The sequence below is a fragment of the Amblyraja radiata genome, chromosome 37 (assembly GCF_010909765.2).
Source record: "Amblyraja radiata isolate CabotCenter1 chromosome 37, sAmbRad1.1.pri, whole genome shotgun sequence".
NCBI lineage: Eukaryota > Metazoa > Chordata > Chondrichthyes > Rajiformes > Rajidae > Amblyraja > Amblyraja radiata.
Window position 1 is genome coordinate 18980801 of NC_045992.1, and position 24751 is coordinate 19005551.

General features: G+C 47.2%; 1 protein-coding gene across 3 annotated transcripts in view; it reads right to left on the reverse strand.

The window, feature by feature from the left end:
- Window positions 1-22565, reverse strand: part of LOC116966577 (NACHT, LRR and PYD domains-containing protein 3-like) — a 36081-nt gene extending 13516 nt beyond the window's left edge. Inside the window, exons 1-6 of one of the 3 annotated variants that reach the window (XM_033012967.1) lie at window positions 22473-22565; window positions 22069-22161; window positions 18687-18944; window positions 13648-13787; window positions 3539-3710; window positions 3374-3439 (exon numbers count right to left, since the gene is read on the reverse strand). In XM_033012967.1, coding sequence (XP_032868858.1) covers window positions 3374-3439; window positions 3539-3710; window positions 13648-13787; window positions 18687-18944; window positions 22069-22129 — 697 coding nt within the window. In that variant the 5' untranslated portion in view covers window positions 22130-22161; window positions 22473-22565. The remainder of the gene's footprint in view (window positions 1-3373; window positions 3440-3538; window positions 3711-13647; window positions 13788-18686; window positions 18945-22068; window positions 22162-22472) is intronic. The other 2 variants (XM_033012969.1, XM_033012968.1) reach the window with 2 other exon arrangements.
- Between the last annotated feature and the right edge of the window lie 2186 nt (window positions 22566-24751).

A 24751-nucleotide genomic window follows, 5' to 3' on the forward strand; every position in this document is an offset into this window, starting at 1 on the left:
CTGCTCACAGACTGATTATTACAGCAAACCATCGTTACAACAGAGCATCAGGGTGCTGTCTGTACAGAGTTTGTACCTTCTCTCTGTGACTGCGGGTGCTTTCTGTGGGTGTGCCCTCACACATGCCAAAGACGTGTAGGTTTGTAGGTTAATTGGCTTCAGTAAATTGTCCCTAATGTATAGGATAGTGCTAGTGTACGGAGTGATTACTGGTCGGCGCAGACTCAGTGGACTGAAGGACCTTGTTCCGAAATGTCTCCCGGAACTAAACTAAAAATCAGCTGCGCCTCAGCCTCCAACATCTCCAGATAAATCAATCCAAGTTTTTCAACCATTCCTTCTGGAGTACATTCTCCAATCCAGGCAACATCCTGGTAAGCCGCTTCTGCACCCTCTCTAAAGCCTTCACCCTTCCTGTAATGGGGCAACCAGAATTTTATACAATGTTAGCCCAGTCCACTTTTGCAACTACACATTCTAATCATTAACTGCCAAAAGTGGCCTCATTAAAGTTCTTTGGTGGCGCAACATGACCACCCGACCTTTACACTAAATCTGTCTCCCACCGATGAAGCTAAGCCTTGTTTATCACCTGTAGAGTTGGCACTTGCAGGGAGCTACATGTGGATGGGTATGAAGGCAGCGTAGCAAGTAAGTTTGCAGATTACACTAAAATTGTTCATTATTGTGGACACTGAAGTTTGTCAAACGTTACAAATGTACATTGACAACTGGGAAATTGGGCAAAGGAATGGCAGATTAAATTTATCTCAGACAAGTGTGAAGTAATGATGGTTGAGAAGTTAAACCAAACGAAAACATACACAGTGAATGGGAAGAGCCTGGAGAGTGATGTTAAATGGAGACATAAAGGTGAAAGTACATTGTTCCCTGAAAGCAGCAACCTGGGTCAGCAGGATATTGAAGAAGGTGTAAGCCATGTTTGCCTTTATCGGTGTGGGAATTGAGTCGTGGAGTCAGGAAATCACTTTACAATTGTACAATGAGTTAGTGAGATGATACCTAGAATATTGGAATAATCTGCAAAGCTAATGGTACAGGTAGGTACAATTATAGTGTGTGAAATACATTTGGATGTAAATGGATAGGAAAGGTTAAAAGGGACAAGTGCCAAACACAGGTAAATGGAAAGGTCCTGTTTCCATGCTGACTTCTGTGTAAACATCTCAATCTCTATCTAGAGAGCAAATAAAGATAATAGAGGGGCCTTCAGGGGTATAGAAAATGTGACAGGGGTACTTAAAAGGAATTATAAGGACAGTGTGAGGCATGACGTGTCACAGGTGGATTATATTAAAGGAAAATGCCAAATCGTTTGTAAACTATATAGAAACATAGAAATTAGGTGCAGGAGTAGGCCATTAGGCCCATCGAGCCTGCACCGCCATTCAATATGGTCATGGCTGATCATCCAACTCAGTATCCCGTACCTGCCTTCTCTCCATACCCGCTGATCCCCTTAGCCACAAGGGCCACATCTAACTCCCTCTTAAATATAGCCAATGAACTGGCCTCGACTGCCCTCTGTGGCAGAGTTCCAGAGATTCACCACTCTCTGTGTGAAAAAAGTTCTTCTCATCTCGGTTTTAAAGGATTTCCCCCTTATCCTTAAGCTGTGACCCCTTGTCCTGGACTTCCCCAACATCGGGAACAATCTTCCTGCATCTAGCTTGTCCAACCCCTTAAGAATTTTGTAAGTTTCTATAAGATCCCCTCTCAATCTCCTAAATTCTAGAGAGTATAAACCAAGTCTATCCAGTCTTTCTTCATAAGACAGTCCTGACATCCCAGGAATCAGTCTGGTGAACCTTCTCTGCACTCCCTCTATGGCAATAATGTCCTTCTTCAGATTTGGAGACCAAAACTGTACGCAATACTCCAGGTGTGATCTCACCAAGACCCTGTACAACTGCAGTAGAACCTCCCTGCTCCTATACTCAAATCATTTTGCTATGAAAGCTAACATACCATTCGCTTTCTTCACTGCCTGCTGCACCTGCATGCCTACTTTCAATGACTGGTGTACCATGACACGCAGGTCTCGCTGCATCTCCCCTTTTCCTAATCGGCCACCATTTAGATAATAGTCTGCTTTCCTGTTTTTGTCACCAAAATGGATAACCTCACATTTATCCACATTATACTGCATCTGCCAAACATTTGCCCACTCACCCAGCCTATCCAAGTCACCTTGCAGTCTCCTAGCATCATCCTCACAGCTAACACTGCCCCCCAGCTTAGTGTCATCCGCAAACTTGGAGATATTGCCTTCAATTCCCTCATCCAGATCATTAATATATATTGTAAATAGCTGGGGTCCCAGCACTGAGCCTTGCGGTACCCCACTAGTCACTGCCTGCCATTGTGAAAAGGACCCGTTTACTCCTACTCTTTGCTTCTTGTTTGCCAGCCAGTTCTCTATCCACATCAATACTGAACCCCCAATGCCGTGTGCTTTAAATTTGTATACTAATCTCTTATGTGGGACCTTGTCGAAAGCCTTCTGGAAGTCCAGATACACCACATCCACTGGTTCTCCCCTATCCACGCTACTAGTTACATCCTCGAAAAATTCTATAAGATTCGTCAGACATGATTTACCTTTCGTAAATCCATGCTGACTTTGTCCAATGATTTCACCACTTTCCAAATGTGCTGCTATCCCATCTTTAATAACTGACTCTAGCAGTTTCCCCACTACCGATGTTAGACTAACTGGTCTGTAATTCCCCGTTTTCTCTCTCCCTCCCTTCTTAAAAAGTGGGGTTACGTTTGCTACCCGCCAATCCTCAGGAACTACTCCAGAATCTAAAGAGTTTTGAAAGATTATTACTAATGCATCCACTATTTCTGGAGCTACTTCCTTAAGTACTCTGGGATGCAGCCTATCTGGCCCTGGGGATTTATCGGCCTTTAATCCATTCAATTTACCCAACACCACTTCCCAACTAACCTGGATTTCACTCAATTCCTCCAATTCCTTTGACCCGCGGTCCCCTGCTATTTCCGGCAGATTATTTATGTCTTCCTTAGTGAAGACTGAACCAAAGTAGTTATTCAATTGGTCCGCCATATCCTTGTTCCCCATGATCAACTCACCTGTTTCTGACTGCAAGGGACCTACATTTGTTTTAACTAATCTCTTTCTTTTCACATATCTATAAAAAGATCGAGCTTGAATTCCAAGTTAAGTCACAATCATGACGCAGTGTAAAACCCCTCAAAAGGCAAATCCATCCAATTCCCTGGCCCTTGATATTTGGGCTGTTATATTCTGCCAACCTGCGAACAGCCTTGGTTCAGAATCAATTCTGTCAATTAAATAGTTTGGATTGTGTATTTCATCTCTCACCTTTCAATTGCGAGGATACATCACATAAACCTGGGGCGATGTCCATTAATTCACGTGGATCAGGATCTAATTAAAATCAAAATGCCTTAATGAAACCAGCTCTGACCCACATGGTAAAATCTACAATGTTTCAATGTGATTTGTGTTCATGTTGTTTTACCATACCAAGCTCCAGGATTTCTTTCAGCATTTTGTCCAATTTTGCCAATTCATTACGCATTTTCACAAAGGATTCCCCCATCACCATCCTAGACTGGGAGTCTTTCTCCATCACCAGACTAAGGAAGAGAGCAGTACTGTGTGTCTGGTTTCCCTTCTCAGCAAGTTCTGTGATTTCCTATATAAAAACAAAATGCATTTATTAAACAGTAGACTGATGGACACAGTGAATGGGGTAGAAAATACCTGCTTAGTGATGGGACTTCACAATAGTTTCAAGTCTCCTCTTGTGTAGCTGGAGATGTTGTCGGATGCAATAGATGAGATTAGAGGACGTGCATGTGACAGTCTCAATAAGAAGGACTGCAGGGGACTACGGCATCTACAGTTCCTTGTTCCTACACTTCTTACTCAGCATGAGTAACTGTCATTGTGCTAAACGTCTGATCCACACAAAGCTCTGGGCCTGTGAGGCATTGCTTTCTATACAGCAGAAGAGCTGGAACCAATGATAATCCTGGGCTCAGAGACTGACATCTTGATCACTTCAAAAGAACCAGGTACCAAGAGGTGCGTTGATAAAGGAATATGGGCCACAGAGGATGGGCGTAGCACGGAGCAACATTCACACTGGGCAGTGGAAGCAGCGTGGCCGTTAACTCAGCGCTGTCGCACTTCCAGTCTGGGGATCTTGCTTCCCTTCACTTCACCATCAGTGAGGTCAGCGTGGAGGTTGGGGGCGTCTCATGGTGGTGGATGTAATGTACCATGGCTCTCAGCGCCGGCAGATTAATGTGTATGCCTCACCCGTGCGGAGCGAGGAGCTGGCCGTTCTCCAGCACCTCCCACCGCTGTTGGCCATGTCCCGGCCCCTCATCGATGAGGCTGGACAATCCGGCAGCGCCGACTACAAACTGGACAGCACTTCCAAGCTCCTGATGGAGACAGTCAAAGACGCAAAGCTGCGCGATGCCTTCAGAGACACTTCATGCTGGTCCCTGTTGCGGTTCACCTGGTCGAGACCGGACGGTTCAGCCCGGTCACGATTAGACTTCCTCTTCACGTCAAAGGTGGTCACGGTCAGACACACCGACCTCACGCCGGTGTTCTTCTCTGACCACTGCCTCCTTCAGGCTTCCTGTCACCTACAGGAGGACCTGAAGGCAGGCAGAGGGACGTGGAAGTTAAATGTGAAGCTGTTGACCCCAGTGAACATTGAGGAGCTAATGAGGGACTACATATGTTGGAGTACTGTGAAGGCCCCTCTTTTACTCCCTGACACACTCCCATGGGCAGTGCTCTCTAACACCACATGGGCACGAATGTAACCCCGGAAAAGGGGCAGGCACGCGGCATGTACCCTCTTCCGCCTGGCGCCATGACTTGCAGATGGCCGACTCCCCGACACACTGGTGGGAAGTAACCAAGGAGACCATCAGGAGGTTCTTCATCTCCAAAGGGGTTCAGAGAGCAAGACAGGTGTCAGAGGGGATTGTGTCAACTCCAGACGGATTTGCAGCAACTGCTCCTTCTGCAGTTGAGAGGGGTGGATGTGAGGCAGGAACTTAGAGAGATGAAGGGCCGGCAAGTTCGGCTCTTTACTTCTGAATCCTCCAAGATCATCTTCCGATCCGGGGTCCGCCACGTGGAGCAGGATGAGACGTTCTTCCATAAGGTTCACGGGAGGAGCTCGGTGATCAACAGCCTTAGGGAAGAGGACGGCTCGGTAACATCCTCGCAGACGGACATGCTGAGGATCTGCCGATCCTTTCACACAGGTTTGTACGACAGAAAGGCCACAGACAGCATCACCTCCCAAAACATCCAGTCCATTATCACGGAGGTCTTGGAGGACAGCAAGCGGGAGAGTCTGGACCAACTGCTGACTCTCGAGGAGCTGACTGGCTCCATCCGTTCCGTTGACTCAAATAAAACTCCCGGAAGCGAAGGCTTACCGGCCGAGTTGTATTCGGCTCTGAGGAACTGGGTGGGCCCAGACCTGCTGGAGATGTACAACGACATGCTTCTAGCCGGTAGCATGTCAGACTCTGAGGAAGGCCAACATCACAGTAATCTACAAGCAGAAGGGGGAGATGAATGATATAAGGAAATGGAAACACATCACATTGCTGAATGTAGATTACAAGATCCAAACTAAGGCCATCGCCAACCTGGTCAAGTCTGCTCTAAACCTGTGCTGTACCTGGCAGGAAAATCTCAGACAGCCTGGCGTTGCTGAGAGATACCATTGCCTGCGTGCAGGTCAGATGGGTGGATGCCTGCCTAGTCAGCTTGGACCAGGAGAAGGCCTTCGACAGAATATCGCACACTTACATGAGGGATGTGCTCTCCAAAATGAGCCTTGGAGAGGGAATCAGGAATTGGATCCTACTGCTCCACACCAATATCTGTAGTGCAGTCCAAATCAATGGGTGCGAATCAGACAGATTCCCTGTCAGGTCTGGAGTCGGGCAGGGTTGCACTCTCTCCCCTGTCTTGTTTGTCTGTTGTATTGAACCTTTTGCAGAGTCCATCAGGAAGGATGTGAGCATAAGAGGAATGACATTGCCAGACAGTGGGGGCATTCGGGTCAAACCTACCTGTACATGGACGATGCCGCCGTCTTCTGCTCGGATCCAGGGTCAGTCCGCAGATTGACCAACGTCTGCGACCAGTTTGAGTCGGCCACGGGAGCTAGAGTGAACTGCAGGAAGAGTGAGGCCATGTTCTTTGGCAACTGGCCCGACAGATCTTCTGACCCCTTCACCATCAAGCCTGACTTCTTGAAGGTGCTGGGGATCTGGTTCTGGGGAGCTGAGGCGTGTGACAAGAATTTGCTGGAGCGGATAGCCAAGACGGGGAAGAAACTGGAGTTGTGGGGAATATAACGGGGAAAAATTTGGTCATTAGTTGTGAGGTTAGAGCTGCTGTGCTTGACACAAGTGTGGCCCATCCCTCCCTCCTACGCCACAGGGATTACACGGGCCTTCTTACACTTCATCTGGGGGTCCAGGTTGCAACGGGAGCGATGTGCCACAATGCACGTCGGCAGAGAATGGGGTTAGAAGCGTGCCCAACGTTGCCCCCACCCTGATGGCCACCTTTGTGCGTGGCTGCATCAGGTGGAATGTAGAGCCAAGGCATGTGGGCAGCAGGTGTCACTACTTGCTGAGGTTCTACCTGTACCCGTTGTCGCGAAGGATGGGCCTGGCACAGATGCCACTCAATGTGCCAGTCAGCTGGACATTACCGCACCATCTGTCGTTGGTGGAAAGATTCTTCTGGAAAAACACCTTTGACCATAAGTCCATCAAGCGGTGGTCAGCACGGAACGTCCTGCTGGCACTGCAGAGAAATGACTCCATGGATCCTCCCAGCAGAGCTAGATGTCCTTCGGGAAATGTTGCCGACTGGCCCGCTGCAGACTACAGGAGTACGTGCTGAGGGACACACTGAAGCTTGGTGCAGCCAACGCCAAGGCTCTGAGGGGGAGGGCGACAGTCTAGGATCCTTCTGCTGCTGGACATGGGGGCAGGGTCTGGTGGAGACACCTCTCAATAATAAGGTAAGGGATTATAGACAATAGGTGCAGGAGTAGGCCATTCGGCCCCTCGATCATCACTGTGATCATGGCTGATCATCCACACTAAGTACCCGTTCCTGCCTTTTCCCCATATCCTCTGACTTCGCTATCTTTAAGAGCTCTACCCAACTCTCTCTTGAAAGCATACAGAGAATTGGCCTTCTGAGGCAGATAATTCCACAGATTCACAACCCTCTGTGTGAAGGTTTGTCCTCATCTCCGTTCCAAATGGCTTACCGCTTATTCTTCAACTGTGGCCCCTGGTTCTGGACTCCCCCAACATCGGGAACATGTTTCCTGCGTCTAGCGTGTCCAAACCGTTAATGATCTTATATGTTTCAACAAGATCTCACCCTTCTAAGTTCCATAGTATACAAGCCCAGCCGCTCCATTCTATCAACATATGACAGTCCCGACATCCCGGGAATTAACCTCGTGAACCTACGCTGCACTCCCTCAATAGCAAGAATGTCCGTCCTCAAATTTGGAGACCAAAACTGCACACAATACTCCGGGTGTGGTCTCACTAGTGCTCTGTGCAACTGCAGAATGACCTATTTGCTCCTATATTCAACTCAGCCCTCCATGCTGCACTGTCCCACCTGGAGCAGCGGGGGAGCTACGTGCGGATGCTCTTTGTGGACTACAGCTCTGCCTTTAATACCATCCTTCCCCACAAACTGGTGGACAAACTGGGGGACTTGGGACTTCCACACTCCACCTGCATGTGGATAAATAGCTTCCTGTCGGGTCGCAGCCAGAGAGTCAGAGTGGGCCATCATACATCCACGGCCCTCAGCCTCAGCACCGGCTCTCCACAGGGCTGCGTGCTGAGCCCCCTGCTCTACACCATCTACACACATGACTGCACCCCCGCCCACCACAGCAACACCATTGTCAAATTTGCGGATGACACTACGGTGGTGGGACTCATCTCCGGGGGGGACGAGTATGCCTACCGGGATGAGGTGGAGCAGCTGACAGTGTGGTGTGGAGAAAATAACCTGCTCCTCAACACCTTAAAGACAAAGGAAATAATAATAGACTTCAGAAAGAATAAAACGGACATGGTACCATTAATTATCAGAGGGGACTGTGTGGAGAGGGTGGCGGATTTCCGCTTCCTGGGAATCCATATTGAGGAGGACCTGACGTGGAGCGTGAACACCTCTGCGCTGCTGAAAAAGGTCCAGCAGAGACTGCACTTCCTGAGGGTGCTCAGGAAGAATAACATCACTCAGAAACTGCTGCTGTCCTTTTATCGGTGCTCCATTGAGAGCATCCTAACATACTGTGTATGCGTATGGTACACCAGCTGCACAGCGGCTCAGAGGAAAGCGCTCCAGAGGGCCATTGACAACGCCCAGAGGATTGTCGGCTGCCCTCTCCTTACCTTGGAGGACTTACACAGTTCCCGCTGCATCAAGAAATCCCAGAGTATTATAAAGGACATTTCCCACCCCGGACACTCCCTGTTTGAACTGTTACCGTCAGGCAGACGGTACAGATCTACAAGGACAAGGACAAACAGACTTAAAAACAGTTTTTACCCCACTGCTATAAAGGCACTAAATGTAGCCGCCAAGGAACGCAGGGGCGATACATACTAAGAGACTGTGAAATCGACAGAAGGATGTAGGGCTGGGTGTTTATGCGTGCTATTTTTATGATAGTTATTTTAGTTGTTTATCTCTTTTTTTAAATATTTTACCTTGTATGTATCGTTAGTTTTTAGAAATGTTTGAATGGTGCACTGACTGGCTGACATTTTACAATTTCGTTGTACATGGTTCATGTTACAATGACAATAAAGAAACTATTCTATTCTATTCATCTTGTTATGAAGGTCAACATGCCATTCGCTTTCTTCACTGTCTGCTGTACCTGCATGCTTAGCGACAAGGGTGTGGGGTAAAATTGTGCAAACAGTAATGAATGTGTGTATAGCTTCTGAAAATGTTGGATGGAGTTTTGTATATTTCTCGAAGTCTATTTTGAACATTAGAAAAATCTACTGCATCCGGTGTTCCTGATGTGGTCTCCTGTACCACGGCGAGACCAAACATATACTCGGCGACTCGTAGTCTTTGCCGAGCACGTGCTCGGTCCGCCAAATCCTACAGGATCTCAAGGTTGCTAACCATTTTAACTCCTCTTCCCATTCCCATACAGACTTTTCTGTCCTGGTCTCCTCCATTGCCAGAGAGAGGCCACATGCAAACTGGGAAAACAGCAGCTAATATTCCGCATGTGTAGCTTACAACCCAATGGTGCGAACACTGAATTCTCTAATTTTACGTAACTACAAACCCCCTTCTTCTTTTCCCCTACAGCCCTTCCCCACCCCCTCTAACCTTCACTCCCCCACCCCCTCGTACCTGTGCGCACCTGGGCTCAGACGTATCCCTCCCTTTTCACCTACATTCCTTACTCTAGCTTCACAATTTGCAACATTTCGCATTTTGTCTCACACGTTCTGTCTTTTCAACTGTGGCCTTTGTCCAAATATCTGCCTATCAAAACCCCCGCTCACCTGCATCAACGTGCTATGCCAGGCTTTATCCTGCCCCTCCTCTCGACCTCCACACTGGTAAAGGATTCTGACTCAAAATTGCACCCAACCATTTGTAAAGAAGGGCCTCGACCCAAAAATCACCCATTCCTTCGCTCCAGAGATGCTGCCTGTCCCGCTGAGTTACTCTAGCTTTTTGTCTTCATCTTCATGTTCTCCAGAAATACTGCCTGAACCACTGAGTTCCTCAGTTGTTTTACTTTTCATGCTCAGAATGAAGGCTGCGTTCCCACAGGGATTCAGGTGTGATAGAATTGGAGGGGCAAGAGGTGGAGGTGTTGCATTGCTAGTCAGGGAAGATATTACAGCAGTGCTTTAGCAGGATAGATTGGAGGGCTCATCTAGGGAGGCTATTTGGGTGGAACTGAGAAGTGGGAAAGGTGTAGCAACACTTATAGGGGTGTATTATAGACCGCCAAATGGGGAACGAGAATTGGAAGAGCAAATATATAAGGAGATAGCAGATATTAGTAGTAAGCACAAGGTAGTGATTGTGGGAGGTTTCAACTTTCGACACATAGACTGGGAAACACATTCTGTAAATGGGCTGGATGGTTTGGAGTTTATAAAATATGTGCAGGATAGTTTTTTGCAGCAATACATAGAGGTACCTACTAGAGGAGGGGCAGTGCTGGACCTCCTGTTAGGAAATGAGACGGGACAGGTGGTGGAGGTATGCGTTGGGGAGCACTTCGGGTCCAGTGATCACAATACCATTAGTTTCAATATAATTATGGAGAAGGTCAGAACTGGACCTAGGGTTGAGATTTTTGATTGGAGAAAGGCTAACTTTGATGAGATGCGAGATGATTTAAAAGGAGTGGACTGGGACATTTTGTTTTATGGGAAAGATGTAGAAGAGAAATGGTGGACATTTAAAGGGGAAATTTTAAGAGTACAGAATCTTTATGTTCCTGTTCGGTTGAAAGGAAACAGTAAAAATTGGAAAGAGCTCTGGTTTTCAAGGGAAATTGGACATCTTGTTCGGAAAAAGAGGGAGATCTACAATAATGATAGGCAGCATGAAGTAAATGAGGTGCTTGTGGAGTATAAGGAATGTAAAAAGAATCTTAAGAAAGAAATTAGAAAAGCTAAAAGAAGATATGAGGTTGCTTTGGCAAGTAAGGTGAAAGTAAATCCAAAGGGTTTCTACAGCTATATTAATAGCAAAAGGATAACGAGGGATAAAATTGGTCCATTGGAGAAACAGAGTGGGCAGCTATCTGCAGAGCCAAAGAGATGGGGGAGATATTGAACAATTTCTTTTCTTCGGTATTCACCAAGGAGAAGGATATTGAATTATGTGAGGTAAGGGAAACGAGTAGAGTAGTTATGGATACTATGAGTTTCAAAGTAAAAGAAGTACTGACACTTTTGAAAAATATAAAAGTGGATAAGTCTCCAGGTCCTGACAGGATATTCCCTAGGACATTGAGGGAAGTTAGTGTAGAAATAGCCGGGGCTATGACAGAAATATTTCAAATGTCATTAGAAACGGGAATAGTCCCCGAGGATTGGCGTACTGCGCATGTTGTTCCATTGTTTAAAAAGGGTTCTAAGAGTAAACCTAGCAATTATAGACCTGTTAGTTTGACTTCAGTGGTGGGCAAATTAATGGAAAAGATACTTAGAGATAATATATATAAGCATCTGGATAAGCAGGGTCTGATTAGGAACAGTCAACATGGATTTGTGCCTGGAAGGTCATGTTTGACTAATCTTCTTGAATTTTTTGAAGAGGTTACTAGGGAAATTGACGAGGGTAAAGCAGTGGATGTTGTCTATATGGACTTTAGTAAGGCCTTTGACAAGGTTCCTCATGGAAGGTTGGTTAAGAAGGTTAAACTGTTGGGTATAAATGCAGGAATAGCAAGATGGATTCAGCAGTGGCTGAATGGGAGAAGCCAGAGGGTAAAGGTGGATGGCTGTTTGTCGGGTTGGAGGCAGGTGACTAGTGGGGTGCCTCAGGGATCTGTGTTGGGTCCTTTGTTGTTTGTCATGTACATCAATGATCTGGATGAAGGGGTGGTAAATTGGATTAGTAAGTATGCAGATGATACCAAGATAGGGGGTGTTGTGGATAATGAAGAGGATTTCCAAAGTCTACAGAGTGATTTAGGCCATTTGGAAAAATGGGCTGAAAGATGGCAGATGGAGTTTAATGCTGATAAATGTGAGGTGTTACACCTTGGCAGGACAAATCAAAATAGGACGTACATGATAAATGGTAGGGAATTGAAGAATACAGTTGAACAGAGGGATCTGGGAATAACCGTGCATAGTTCCTTGAAGGTGGAATCTCATATAGATAGGGTGGTAAAGAAAGCTTTTGGTATGCTAGCCTTTATAAATCAGAGCATTGAGTATAGAAGCTGGGATGTAATGTTAAAATTGTACAAGGCATTGGTGAGGCCAAATCTGGAGTATGGTGTACAATTCTGGTCGCCCAATTATAGGAAGGATGTCAACAAAATAGAGAGAGTACAGAGGAGATTTACTAGAATGTTGCCTGGGTTTCAACAACTGTTACAGAGATAGGTTGAATAAGTTAGGTCTTTATTCTCTGGAGCGCAGAAGGTTAAGGGGGGACTTGATAGTGGTCTTTAAAATGATGAGAAGGATAGACAGAGTTGATGTGATCAAGCTTTTCCCTTTGAGAATAGGGAAGATTCAAACAAGAGGACATGACTTCAGAATTAAGGGACAGAAGTTTAGGGGTAACATGAGGGGGAACTTCTTTACTCAGAGAGTGGTAGCGGTGTGGAATGAGCTTCCAGTGGAAGTGGTGGCGGCAGGTTCGTTGGTATCATTTAAAAATAAATTGGATAGGCATATGGATGAGAAGGGAATGGAGGGTTATGGTATGAGTGCAGGCAGGTGGGACTAAGGGAAAAAAGCTGTTCGGCACGGACTTGTAGGGCCGAGATGGCCTGTTTCCGTGCTGTAGTTGTTATATGGTTATATGGTTATATGGATTGGGTGATTCTCCTGCATTTCCATCTAGCCCAGCTGAAAGAGTGAGTAGATTTGACAAGTCATTGGGACAAATCTGCCAATTGTGGATCCTGACCTCCGTGTTCTAGGCAGCACTGCAGGAAGATGTGCCCTGAGCTCTGTGAAACTATATGGCGAGTTTACAATCACTTCACTTGACATTCTTTTAAAGCTGTTCAGTACAATGAAATTGATTTCAGGACCAAAGAAATAAGTGAAAGGTTGGTCACTTGGTTATGTGCTGGAGTCAATGTGAACAGACTGGTGTAATTGCAGGTTTTCGTCCCTCAATGATGGCAGTGAACTCTGTGGGACTATATCGCTATTTGACAGCTGCAATTCCTTGTGTTTCAATGAAGTGAACTGAATTTAACCAGCATCCTTGATGGGATTGGAATCAGATTTAGTTTAGCACGGAAACAGGCCCTTCGGCCTACTGAGTCCACACCGACCATCAATCCCTGCACACTAGCACTATCCTACACACTAGGGACAGTTTACATTTATACCAAGCCAATTAACACCTGTACGTCTTTGGAGTGTGGGAGGAAACCAAAGATCTAGGAGAAAATCCACACAGGAGAGAATCACGGGAAGAACATACAAACTCCGTACAAGCAGCACCCATAGTCAGAATGGTCACCCGGCTCTCTAGCACTATAAGGCAGCAACTCTACCGCTGTGCCACCATGAATCCGATGATCAGTTCTGACATCCGTTAACAGTTCACTGCCCACGTATCATTATGTAAAGCACGGTACGTCTGGTAGGAAGAGATCGCTCTCGATCTAGTCCCCAGCTCATATTATTTAGCCCTGATGCCAGGTTTGTGGGGGACAAATCATTCAGAGGTCATTATCACCAATGCAACGTCAAGTCCCTAGAGTGAGGTGAGCACGACTGGCCTTAATCTCTCTTCCCTTTTGATGCCATCAGTTCATTAACATTTTCATAAACACAACTCACCTCACGTTCTTGTCCACTGAAACGTGCCTCCTGTCTCAACATCAAGCCGAGTCTTTCAACCCCTTCTTCAATGACCTGCTGCAGTCTCTTCTGATAATCGTCCCACTGTGTCAAGAACTCGGAGTTTGTAGACTTTGGATCTGTGAACACAAATGAAGAATTAGGCACCTCCAACACAACACTGCCCAACACTGCAATCTCCACCCGCCCCACGCTCACTGTCACATATAATTATATATTCTCCTCAAGTTCAATATTTCTACAGCCGCCCAGATCATTAGGAAGTGTATAAAATACACTGTGTCTCCAACATGTCACCCAGCATCCCTCTCCCACATTGACAATGTTCACTGGTACAAAATTCCAGCAGGAATAATATTTGTCCCATTTTCTTGGTGCAGGTGCTCGCAGACAATTGATGGGGGTAGTCAAGAATTGATGGGATTAGTTTATTTAAAAGCCGTTAACCGCGAGAACAGATCCACTGAACAGTGACAAAGAACGGCTTTTGAACGCAAAGTTACAACCGATAAGAACCGAGACGGTACCGTGAACAATAATCCCTTTCAAGGTCCAAAGGTGTTGTATACATCCTCGTCACCCGATACAGATAAAAAGTTTTGAACGCTACTACTGGACTCGGCACATCATTGAGAATTCAGTGATGAAACAACCTAAGGAATAACATTTGTCACATCATCTTGTTGAGCTACATATTTGGATTATTTATTAATACAACACCCTGCAATATCTATTCGTTTCATGTTTATTCACTGAATGTGGATATCACCCACAAGGTTGTCTATTATCCATTGAGTATCAGTTGATATTTATTTTGTCCCTTCATTTCATTAATTCAGACACTTTGGTGTGGCTCGGTCTTATGTCTAGGTCAAGGTCTCTGGATATGCATGGCACAATAGAGGGCACCCCATCTACTGTATAGTCCACAAACAGCCTAACAAAGTAGACTGTTCTTTCCAGGTTCGGCAGAGGTTCAGCTGCACCTCCTCCAACCTCATCTATTGCATCCGCTGCTCTAGATGTCAGCTGCTCTATATCGGTGATACCAAGCGTAGGCTTGGCAATCACTTCGCCGAACACCTCCGCTCGGTTCGCAATAACCAACCTGATCTCCCGGTGGCTCAACACTTCAACTCCCCCTTATGTTCCGAATCCGACCTTTCTGTCCTGGGCCTCCTCCATGGCCAGAGTGAGGACGACCATAAATTGGAGGAGCAGCACCTCATATTTCGCTTGGGCAGTTTGCACCCCAGCGGTATGAACATTGACCTCTAATTTCAGGTAGTCCCTACTTTCTCCTCCCCTTCTCAGCTCTCCCTCAGCCCACTGGCTCCACCTCTTCCTTTCTTCTTCCCGCCCCCCCCACCCTCACATCAGTCTGAAGAAGGGTTTCAATCCGAAACGTTGCCTATTTCCTTTGCTCCATAGATGCTGCCTCATCCGCTGAGTTTCTCCAGCATTTTTGTCGACATAACAAAGTGGAACTCACCCAAAATCAAACTTCAAAAAGAAAAAGCCAGAATGCTCCATTGCAATCGCCAGACACATCCTGACTCACCGAAATGGCACCATCACCAGTGTTGGCGGTTTAGTGGTCTACAGATAAAATTCAAATGTTCAAGCTTCTTATAAGTCACCATCTACCCTTTATATTCAGTGGCACTGCTCTAATAATATTGCCAGAGTAGGTGAATCGAGGGCCAGAGGACTCACTCACGTTTAAGGTTAAGGGTAAAAGATTAGGAATCTGAGGGTTAACATTTTCACACAAAGGGTAGTGGTTGTATGAATGGGCAGCCAGAGGTGGTAGGTGAGGCAGGGACTATCCCAACATTTAAGAAACAGACAGGTACATGGACAGGACAGGTTTGGAGGGATATGGGCCAAACGCGGCAGGTGGGACCAGTGCAGCTGGGACAACAGACACTAGACAATAGGTGCAGGAGAAGGCCATTCGGCCCTTTGAGCCAGCACCGCCATTCACTGTGATCATCCACAATCAGTACCCCGTTCCTGCCTTCTACCCATATCCTTTGATTCCACTATCTCTAAGAGCTCTATCTAACTCTCTCTTGAAGGCATCCAGAGAATTGGCTTACAATGCCTTCCGAGGCAGAGAATTCCAGACTCGCCACTCTCTGTGAGAAAAAGTGTTTCCTTGTCTCCGTTCTAAATGGCTTACCCCTTATTCTTAAACTGTGGCCCCTGATTCTGGACTCCCCCAACATCGGGAACATGTTTCCTGCCCCAAGTGTGTCCAAACGCTTATAATCTTATATGTTTCAATATGATTCCCTCTCATCCTTCTAAATTCCAGTGAATACAAGCCCAGTCGCTCCATTCCTTCAACCTATGACAGTCCTGCCATCCCAGCAATTAACCTTGTGAACCTAGGCTGCACTCCCTCAATAGCAAGAATGTCCTTCCTCAAATTTGGAGACTAAAACGGCACACAATACTCCAGATATGGTCTCACTCAGGCCCTGAACAACTGCAGAAGGACCTCTTTGCTCCTATACTCAACTCCTCTTGTTATGAGGGCCAACATGCCATTAGCGTTTTTCACTGCCTGCTGGACCTGCATGCTTACCTTCAGTGACTGATAAACAAGGACACCCAGATCTCGTTGTACATCCCCTTTTCATAACTTGACACCATTCAGATAACAATCTGCTATCCTGTTCTTGCCACCATAGTGGATAACCTCACATTTAACCATATTAAACTGCATGTGCCCACTCACCCAACCTGTCCAAGTCACCCTGCATCCTCATAGCATCCTCCTCACAGTTCACACTACCACCAAGCTTTGTGTCATCTGCAAATTTACTAATGCTACTTTTAATCACTTCGTCTAAATCATTAATGTATATTGTATATAGCTGCGGTCCCAGCACCGAGCCTTGCGGTACCCCACTAGTCACTGCCTGCCATTCTGAAAGGGACCCGCTAATCCTTACTCTTTGTTTCCTGTCCGCCAACCACTTTTCTATCCATGTCAGTACCCTAACCCCAATACCATGTGCTCTAATTTTGCCCACAAATATGTGGGACCTTATCAAAGGCTTTCTGAAAGTCCACTGGCCCTCCCTTGTCCATTTTCCTAATTGCATCCTCAAAAAATTCCAGAAGATTAGTCAAGCATGATTTCCCTTTCGTAAATCCATGCTGACTCGGACAGATTCTGTTATTGCTATCCAAACGTGCCGCTATTTCATCTTTTATAACTGACTCCAGCATCTTTCCCACCACCGATGTCAGGCTAACTGGTCTATAATTCCCTGTTTTCTCTCTCCCTCCTTTCTTAAAAAGTGGGATAACATTAGCCACCCTCCAATCTGATCCTGAATCTACAGAACATTGGAAAATGATGACCAAGATGTTGATGTTGATATATAGAATATATTTTAGGAAGTAAATACCAGACAGTGGAACTGGTAAGGATTCAAAGGGTAGGAAAATGGAAGTGATGACCGAGCTAAAAGAAAGAAGATCTTATTGAATGGCACGAATTGATTCGCTATTCAGGCTTCTAATTTAGTTTACTTTAGAGCGGGGAAACAGGCCATCCCATTGAGTCGGTGCCGACCAGCGATCCCCGCATCTTAACACTATCCTACATACACTGCAGACAATTTGCAATTTTATCAAGCTAATTAACTTACAATCCTGTATGTCTTTGGATTGTGGGAGGAAACCCGGGAAAGGCCACACACGTCACAGAGAGAACTTACATACTACATACAGACAAGCACCCATAGTCGGGATCGCATACATTGTATGCTGGCTGTAAAATGAACAATTACTTACCTCATCTACCCTAACAGCTTCCCTTACACCAGATCTTGCATCAACAGGAGTGGTTACAGGGGAACACCACCACCAGCTCCATTTCTGCCAATTCACATCCTGACCAAGTACTACATTTGTGCGGTCCACCTCCCACATACACACAAACCACCGACTCCCTCTCCTGCCCCACCACAGCATGTACCATACTGCTCTGAACCCACACATCCTGGTTTCCCTTATCTGCTGGTGATTCTCCAACAAGGCTTCTCGATTTTCCTGCTCTATGCCTCTGATCTTCCCCATGAGAGAAATAGAGTCATACAGCACAGAAACTGGTCATTCACCCCAACTCAACTATGCTGACCAAGATGCCCCATCTAAGCTAATCCTACTTGCCCACATTTGGTCCATACCCATCTCAACCTTTCCCATCCAAGCACCTGTCCAAGTGTCTTTTAAATGCTGTTATAGTTTCTGCCTCAGTTACAACCTCTGGCATCTCTTTCCATATACCACCATCTTCTGAGTGAAAACATTGCCAATATACCAAAAGCCTTCTTGACCACCCTTTCTATCTGTGAAGCCAATTCCAGGAAACTATGTACCTGTTTCCTCGATCCTTCTACAACACTCGCCAGGGCCCTGCCATATCAAAGGCATTGCTGATCCATCTGGACAACATCCACAGCTTCACGCTCATCAACCTATTTGGTTACCTCTTCAAAAAACTCAATCACATTCGTAAGAATCAATCTCCCACGTACAAAATCGTGTTGACTACTTGTATAAACTTCAGTCTATCCAAATGCATTTTCATGTTATCCCTCAGAATTCTCTCCAGTAACTTTTCAACCACAGATGCTAGGGTAACTGGTTTACAGTTCCCAGCTTTTCCTTGCAGCCTGTCTTAAAGAGAGGCACAACATGAGCGACCCTCAAGACATTTGGCACCTCATCCGTGTCTAATGATGATGCAAGTATATCAGCCAGGGCTCCTACAATTTATTCTCTAGCTTCCCACAGCATCCTCGGATATATCTGAGTAGGCCCAGGAGATGTATCTAGTTATACGCTCTCCGATGTCCTGTATCTTGTTTGTAATACGTATTGGTCTCAAGACATCTCCATTACATGTCCCAAAGTTCCCAACCAACATATTTTTCTCAATGGTATAAACCGAGGAGGACATTCTGCTGCCTCCAATGCCCTTCCCTTTCACTCACCTGTTCCTTGGTCAAGAGTTGATGGTTCCTGGCTTAATGTGCCTCTGACGTGAGGAATCACCGCACTTAGGCCAGTTCCAGTGTCTCTGGTCAGACTTTGTTCCCTGGTACCCGCGGCCGGATCATATTCCATGGGATCGCTGCCTTCAATCCGAGCTTGTTTTGATGTTGTGATACCAGTGTCCTGATCATCTTCCCTTGCTGAGCCGACTGGCAAATTTCGCTTGTAAACTTCCTGCATCAGAGTTAATTCCCCACCTGAAAAATGATTTGCATTGCAGATTACAGGAGAATTTCAAACAGAGCAACAGGCTGGCAGAATGGGTGGAGCTGTGTTAGCCATGGGTCTGCAGAACAACTTCTACAGCAGGACAGTACGGCTGGGTTACTGGCAGAATAATTACCTTAATGTGAGGGGAGGGGACTGGATATCACTGCCAGTCACATGAGACACAACAGAAAAAGCAGAGTAATACTAATAACAATTGCTCACTGTCTCATCCTGCCCGGGCCACTCACTGTCCCATCCTCTGGGGGCCCAAACTCCCAAGTCACACACACTGTCCCATCCTCCCCAGGGCACACAACCGCATCCTCCCCCTGTCACTGTCCTCACTGCCCCATCCTCCCTGTCATTGTCACTGCCCCATCCTCCCCGTCACACTCACTGACCCATCCTTCCCCCGTCACACACACTGCCCCATCCCCCGAGTCACATTCTGACCTATCTCTGTTGAATCCAAAATCGCTTCAATGCAACAAATTCTCAATGACTGTTGTGCTCGGATCTGTGAAATAAAGTGAAGAAAACTAAACACATATCAGCGTGACACGAGGCATAATTGCCTCTGGTACCCAGTGACAGAGCTGCTATCAGCCATGTCTCCAAGTACAATCTGACACCCCCCACACAGCACAGTCTAACCTATTCCACTGATCCATAGAGAAATCTAATCAAAGGAGCATCAGTTTTTCCATTACGACTAGTCTGCTGTAAATCTAATCCCACTCTCTGGATCATGTCCTCATGTCATGTCTACAGCATATTGAATGGCGGTCTGGATCGTAGGGCTGAATGGCCGAATCCTGCGCCTATTTTCTATGTTTTTATGCTGATTGCTGGTTCCAGCAATGGAAATGTAAACTCACGTAATGAATCAATTAATTAAATAACTTGGAATAAAGTTTCAGTACCCCTAGCATGCTGCTTAAACACTATCAGAAACTCTCACTCTTCTCCTAGAGATACAAACATCTTGTGAACAAATGCTAAATCCTACCAATTTTCAGAGCAGATTTACTGACAAGTCTCAGTATTACCATTCCAAAATATGATTGAGCTACTTTGCACTTTGGAATAACCTGATAGGTTCATTCTTAGTATTGCTGATGCTAGCCATTCACATTTATATGTCAACATTATTTTAATTACTAGACCAAGTAGTCCAACAGGTCTGGCTGGAGTCGACCCAGTGGTTGGGGACTGTCATTGGCTGTTGCACAGAGCCATGGCAGGTTAAATTTAATCCAGATATGTGCGAGGTGATGCATTTTGGGAGTTGTCGAACATACGCGATAATGATACGGCTCAAGAGAACATTGATAACAAAGGAACCTTGGTGTACAAATCCAGAGATCCCTGAAGTTGGCTGCATAGGTGGACAGTGTGGTTAAACACGGTTACCAGATGCTTGCCTTCATTAGCTGGGTATAAAATACAAGTGCAGGGAGGTCTGGGTACTATTTTCTTACATGGTGATAAAGTAGAATATGTAGAAATATAACATGTAGCATAGTGTATCCAGTTCCAGTCAGCACGCAACAAGAATTATGTGGTTTAACTGGACAGAATGCAGAGGATATTCACCAGTTCTGAGGAAGGCACTTTGACTTACAACAATAATTATCTGCATGTTCGCACAGACATGGCCTGACATGCTGAGAATTTCCAACTGTTTCTACAGTTTAGATTTCCAGCTCCTGCAGTTTTATTTCATTGGACTTTCACCACGATATTGCCTGGGATTAAAATTTTCACTGATGGAATAGGTTGGGTTGGGGGAGGAGGGGGAATAGAGGGAGTGGAGTGGGGGAGGTAGGGAGTGGGGAGTAGAGGGAGATGAGGCCAGTGGGGGAGGTGTGGAGGGATAGTGGGGGAAAATAGGGGGATGTGAGGAGTAGGGGATAGAGGGATAGGAGGGGGTAGGGAGGGGAGAGGAGTTATAGAGGGAGGGAGTGACTGAGGGTAGGGGAAAGGAGAAGGAGGGAGGGATGGGGGGGGTGGAGAGGGGAAAGAAGAGGGAGGATGAAGAGGAGGGGGAGGGAGTGCTGGGGGATGAGGGGAAATGAGCCTCGCCTGCGCAGTTGGGGGCTATGGGTGAGTGGTGGAATATTGCGTGGGGGAAACGGTTTGCGTTGGGGGAACGGGTGAGTGGTGGAATATTGCGTTGGGGGATCAGGCCTCCAGTGTGACAGGATCCCAACGGGTCCCACTTAGTCTAGTCAGTTATTACAAGTGGCTCTGAACACTACTGTCACATCGCCACACGTTGCAGCTTGAACTGGCTGAGTCTGATGGAGACCGAACCCCTCCACTCTGCACATGAGATCACACCTGTCTTGCCCCTGACAATTTAAACATCCTAGCAATGGTTTCTGGATTCAGATTGAAGAATACGGCACATTTAGCCCCTCAGACAGACAACCGTGACTGGTCCGCCTTAGCAGAGATGGTTCCAAATGTTGGTGCCTCCTCCTTCCCCTATCTCCAGGGAGGCTGCATCACCGCCCCCATGAGAAGACTCAGCGGGCCTGCGAGGGAAGGGTCTGTCGTCAGTTTCTGTAAGTCTGGGGCAGGTTGAAGTGCAGATGCCTCGGGCTGCATGTCGGGGACAGGGACCGGGCTTTGCCTTTTTCCCGCTGAACTTTGTGGGTGGGACTCGGGTGGGAGAGGGGAGAAGGAATGAGCTACGTTTTGGGATGCAACCCTTCTTCAGACTCAACCCAAAATGTCACCCATTCCTTCTCTCCAGAGAGGCTGCCTGTCCTGCTGAAGTATTACAGCATTTTGTGTCTATCTTTGGTGTATACCAGCATCTGTCATTTCTTGCTATACCCTTGAGAAGACTGCTTATTTATGTGGCAAAGCGAACTCCATCACTATCGCTCTTCTAACTCTTCTCCAACCTGCACAACAGCACTGCACAGCTGATTTATTAGATGATTCTTATCCCCTTCCACCTGTGGCCATGCTTCCCCTGTAGATTTTAATTCTCTCCATACTCCTTTTCCTCACCCATCTTCCCCTGTAAACTGCAGGTCAGTGCAGCAGATCCCAACCTACTGACAGGACAATATGTTATATTTCATAGGCTACACAAACCTTTGTCTTTGTTTGACGTTGAGGTCACTGCATTCCCTCCGCCGTCTGCACTCTCAGCCATGCTGGTGCCTGGAGTTCCCAAATTATGTTACTCTGTAATAACGTATGAACAGGAGGATTAGACAATATTTGGCACCAGAACAAAAACTATCCCATGTGAACTGACGCACAAACTGTCTGATCCAATGGACCATAACCTCCCTGATGTACACGTTTCCCAGACCCCATCCTCCCCGGTTCACTCACTGCCCCATCCCCCAGCTCCCACCCCACCCTGACCTGGGCCATTCATTCTCACCCCTCTCCTCCCACCCTCCAACTTCAGCGGGCCAAAGACAGAGCCCGCTCCCCATCCTCAACAAGCAACCCGAGGGATCTGTACTTCAACAAGCCACCAGACTTACAGAAACACACAATGGACCCTTCATTCCATCGCCGACCCGCCGCCACAAGCGGCAACGGGCGGGAGCGGCCCAGTAACGTCACCAACAAAGATCATAGAGGAGCTCCTCTATGATCTTTGGTCACCAATGGCCGCAGGTCCCGGTCCCGCTACTTCCGGCCGGAGAATCCCGCCAGCAATCGGGGTTCCGGCAGCACCACCAACGGCCGAAGGTCCCCACAGCGCCACCAACGGCCGGAGGTCACCGCAGCGCCGCCAACGGCCGGAGGTCCCCACAGCGCCGCCAACGGCCGGAGGTCCCCACAGCGCCGCCAACGGCCGGAGGTCCCCACAGCGCCGCCAACGGCCGGAGGTCCCCACAGCGCCGCCAACGGCTGGAGGTCCTCGTAGCGCCGCCAGCCACCGAGGTTCCCCCAAACCACATCTAACTGTAGGGCCTGTCCCAGGAGCATGCGACTCCATGCGGCAAGCGCGACCTAACGTGGTCGCTTGAGCCGTACGGCCTCGCGGGCCGGTCCCACTTCGATCACCGGAGCCGTATGGAGTGGTGCGGAGCTGGTCCCGACATCGCGCGGGCCTCCGAAAAACTGACCGTGTTTAAAAATTCCGCGAGGCAACGGCCTGCCAGCCCGCAGCCGCCTCGACGCCATGTCACTCACTCGACCTCCGCGCGGCTCCCGCTTCTGGTTTGGTCGCCCTTGCCGCATGCTGGTGGGACCGGCCCTTTAGGTCGCGCTTGCCGCATGCAGGCGCATGCTCGTGGGACAGGCCCTTAACTCTTGAAGAAACAGGCACAAAGCACGCGACTGACCTGTCCCACTTAGTAGGCTGTGGGCCGAGGAGCTTTATTCCAGTGTTTTGTGACCCAAATCACAGAACTACATGGAATTTTCACATATTGTGTAAGAAAATTATATAAATCACCCCTGAACTTGCACATTTTTATTAAATTAGAGAAAAACCGAGGGGGGAGTGGAGAGGGGGGTGAGGAGGTGGGGGGGGGAGAGGGAGGGGGGAGAGGAGAGAGAGGGGGAAGAGGAGAGAGAGGGGGAAGAGGAGAGAGAGGGGGAAGAGGAGAGGGAGAGGAGAGGGGGGGGAGAGGAGGGGGGGGGGAGGAGGTGGGGGGGGGAGAGGGAGGGGGGAGAGGAGAGAGGGGGAAGAGGAGAGAGAGGGGGAAGAGGAGAGAGAGGGGGAAGAGGAGAGAGAGGGGGAAGAGGAGAGGGAGAGGAGAGGGGGGGAGAGGAGAGGGGGGGAGAGGAGGGGGGGGGAGAGGAGGGGGAGAGAGGAGAGGGGGGAGAGAGGAGAGGGGGGAGAGAGGAGAGGGGGGGAGAGAGGAGAGGGGGGGAGAGAGGAGAGGGGGGAGAGGAGAGGGGGGGGACAGGAGGGGGGAGAGAGGAGAGGGGGGAGAGGAGGGGAGGGAGAGGAGAGGGGGAGAGGAGAGGGGGAGTGAGAGAGAAAGAGAGAGGGATAGGGAGAGAGAGGAGAGGAGAGAGAGAGAGAGAGAGAGTGCCTTTTTAATTCAACCCAAACAAGCATTTGCAGGCAGTGCTTATTTACTAACTATATTTTCATTTTCAAACCAAATTAAGGGTACTCACAGTGCTGTAGACATTTGTTCAGTGTCATTCAGAGCTTAGAGTGACAGAGACTAATTGACAAAGCTCCAGCTTGCAGAGACTAATTGGCACACCACTTCCTGGTTTTATAGTCCCTTCCCCTGCCTCCAGCGGGGGCAGCAGAGAGAATGGGTAATTTTGTAAAAACATTAATATCTCTGTCATTTTTCATCGACAGGAAAAATCCTCGGCACACATACGGCGGAGGGGGGCTCTGAGCAAGGTGGCCAAAAATGACTGCCGTAAGTGGCAGCGTTCTCTCGGAAATCGCAGCACAGATGGCCAAAACCGGTCAAGAACAGACTTTTAGTGATATAGATAATAATATATAATATGTAATATATTATACCTATATTACTATCTGGAATATATATGTATAATAATATATATTATATTATTATATATAATATAATTAATAATATATTATATTATTATACCTATATTACTATCTGGAATATATATAGGTATAATAATATATAATATAAAATTATTATACCTAAATATATTATTATTATTATACCTATATTACTATCTGGAATATATATAGGTATAATGATATATAGTTTAAATGGACTGCAACACGGAAATAGGCTGCCCATCGTGTAATATGGGCATTGGCCACTAGATGGCGCTTACTTTCCCGATCTCATTTTCTAATTGGTTT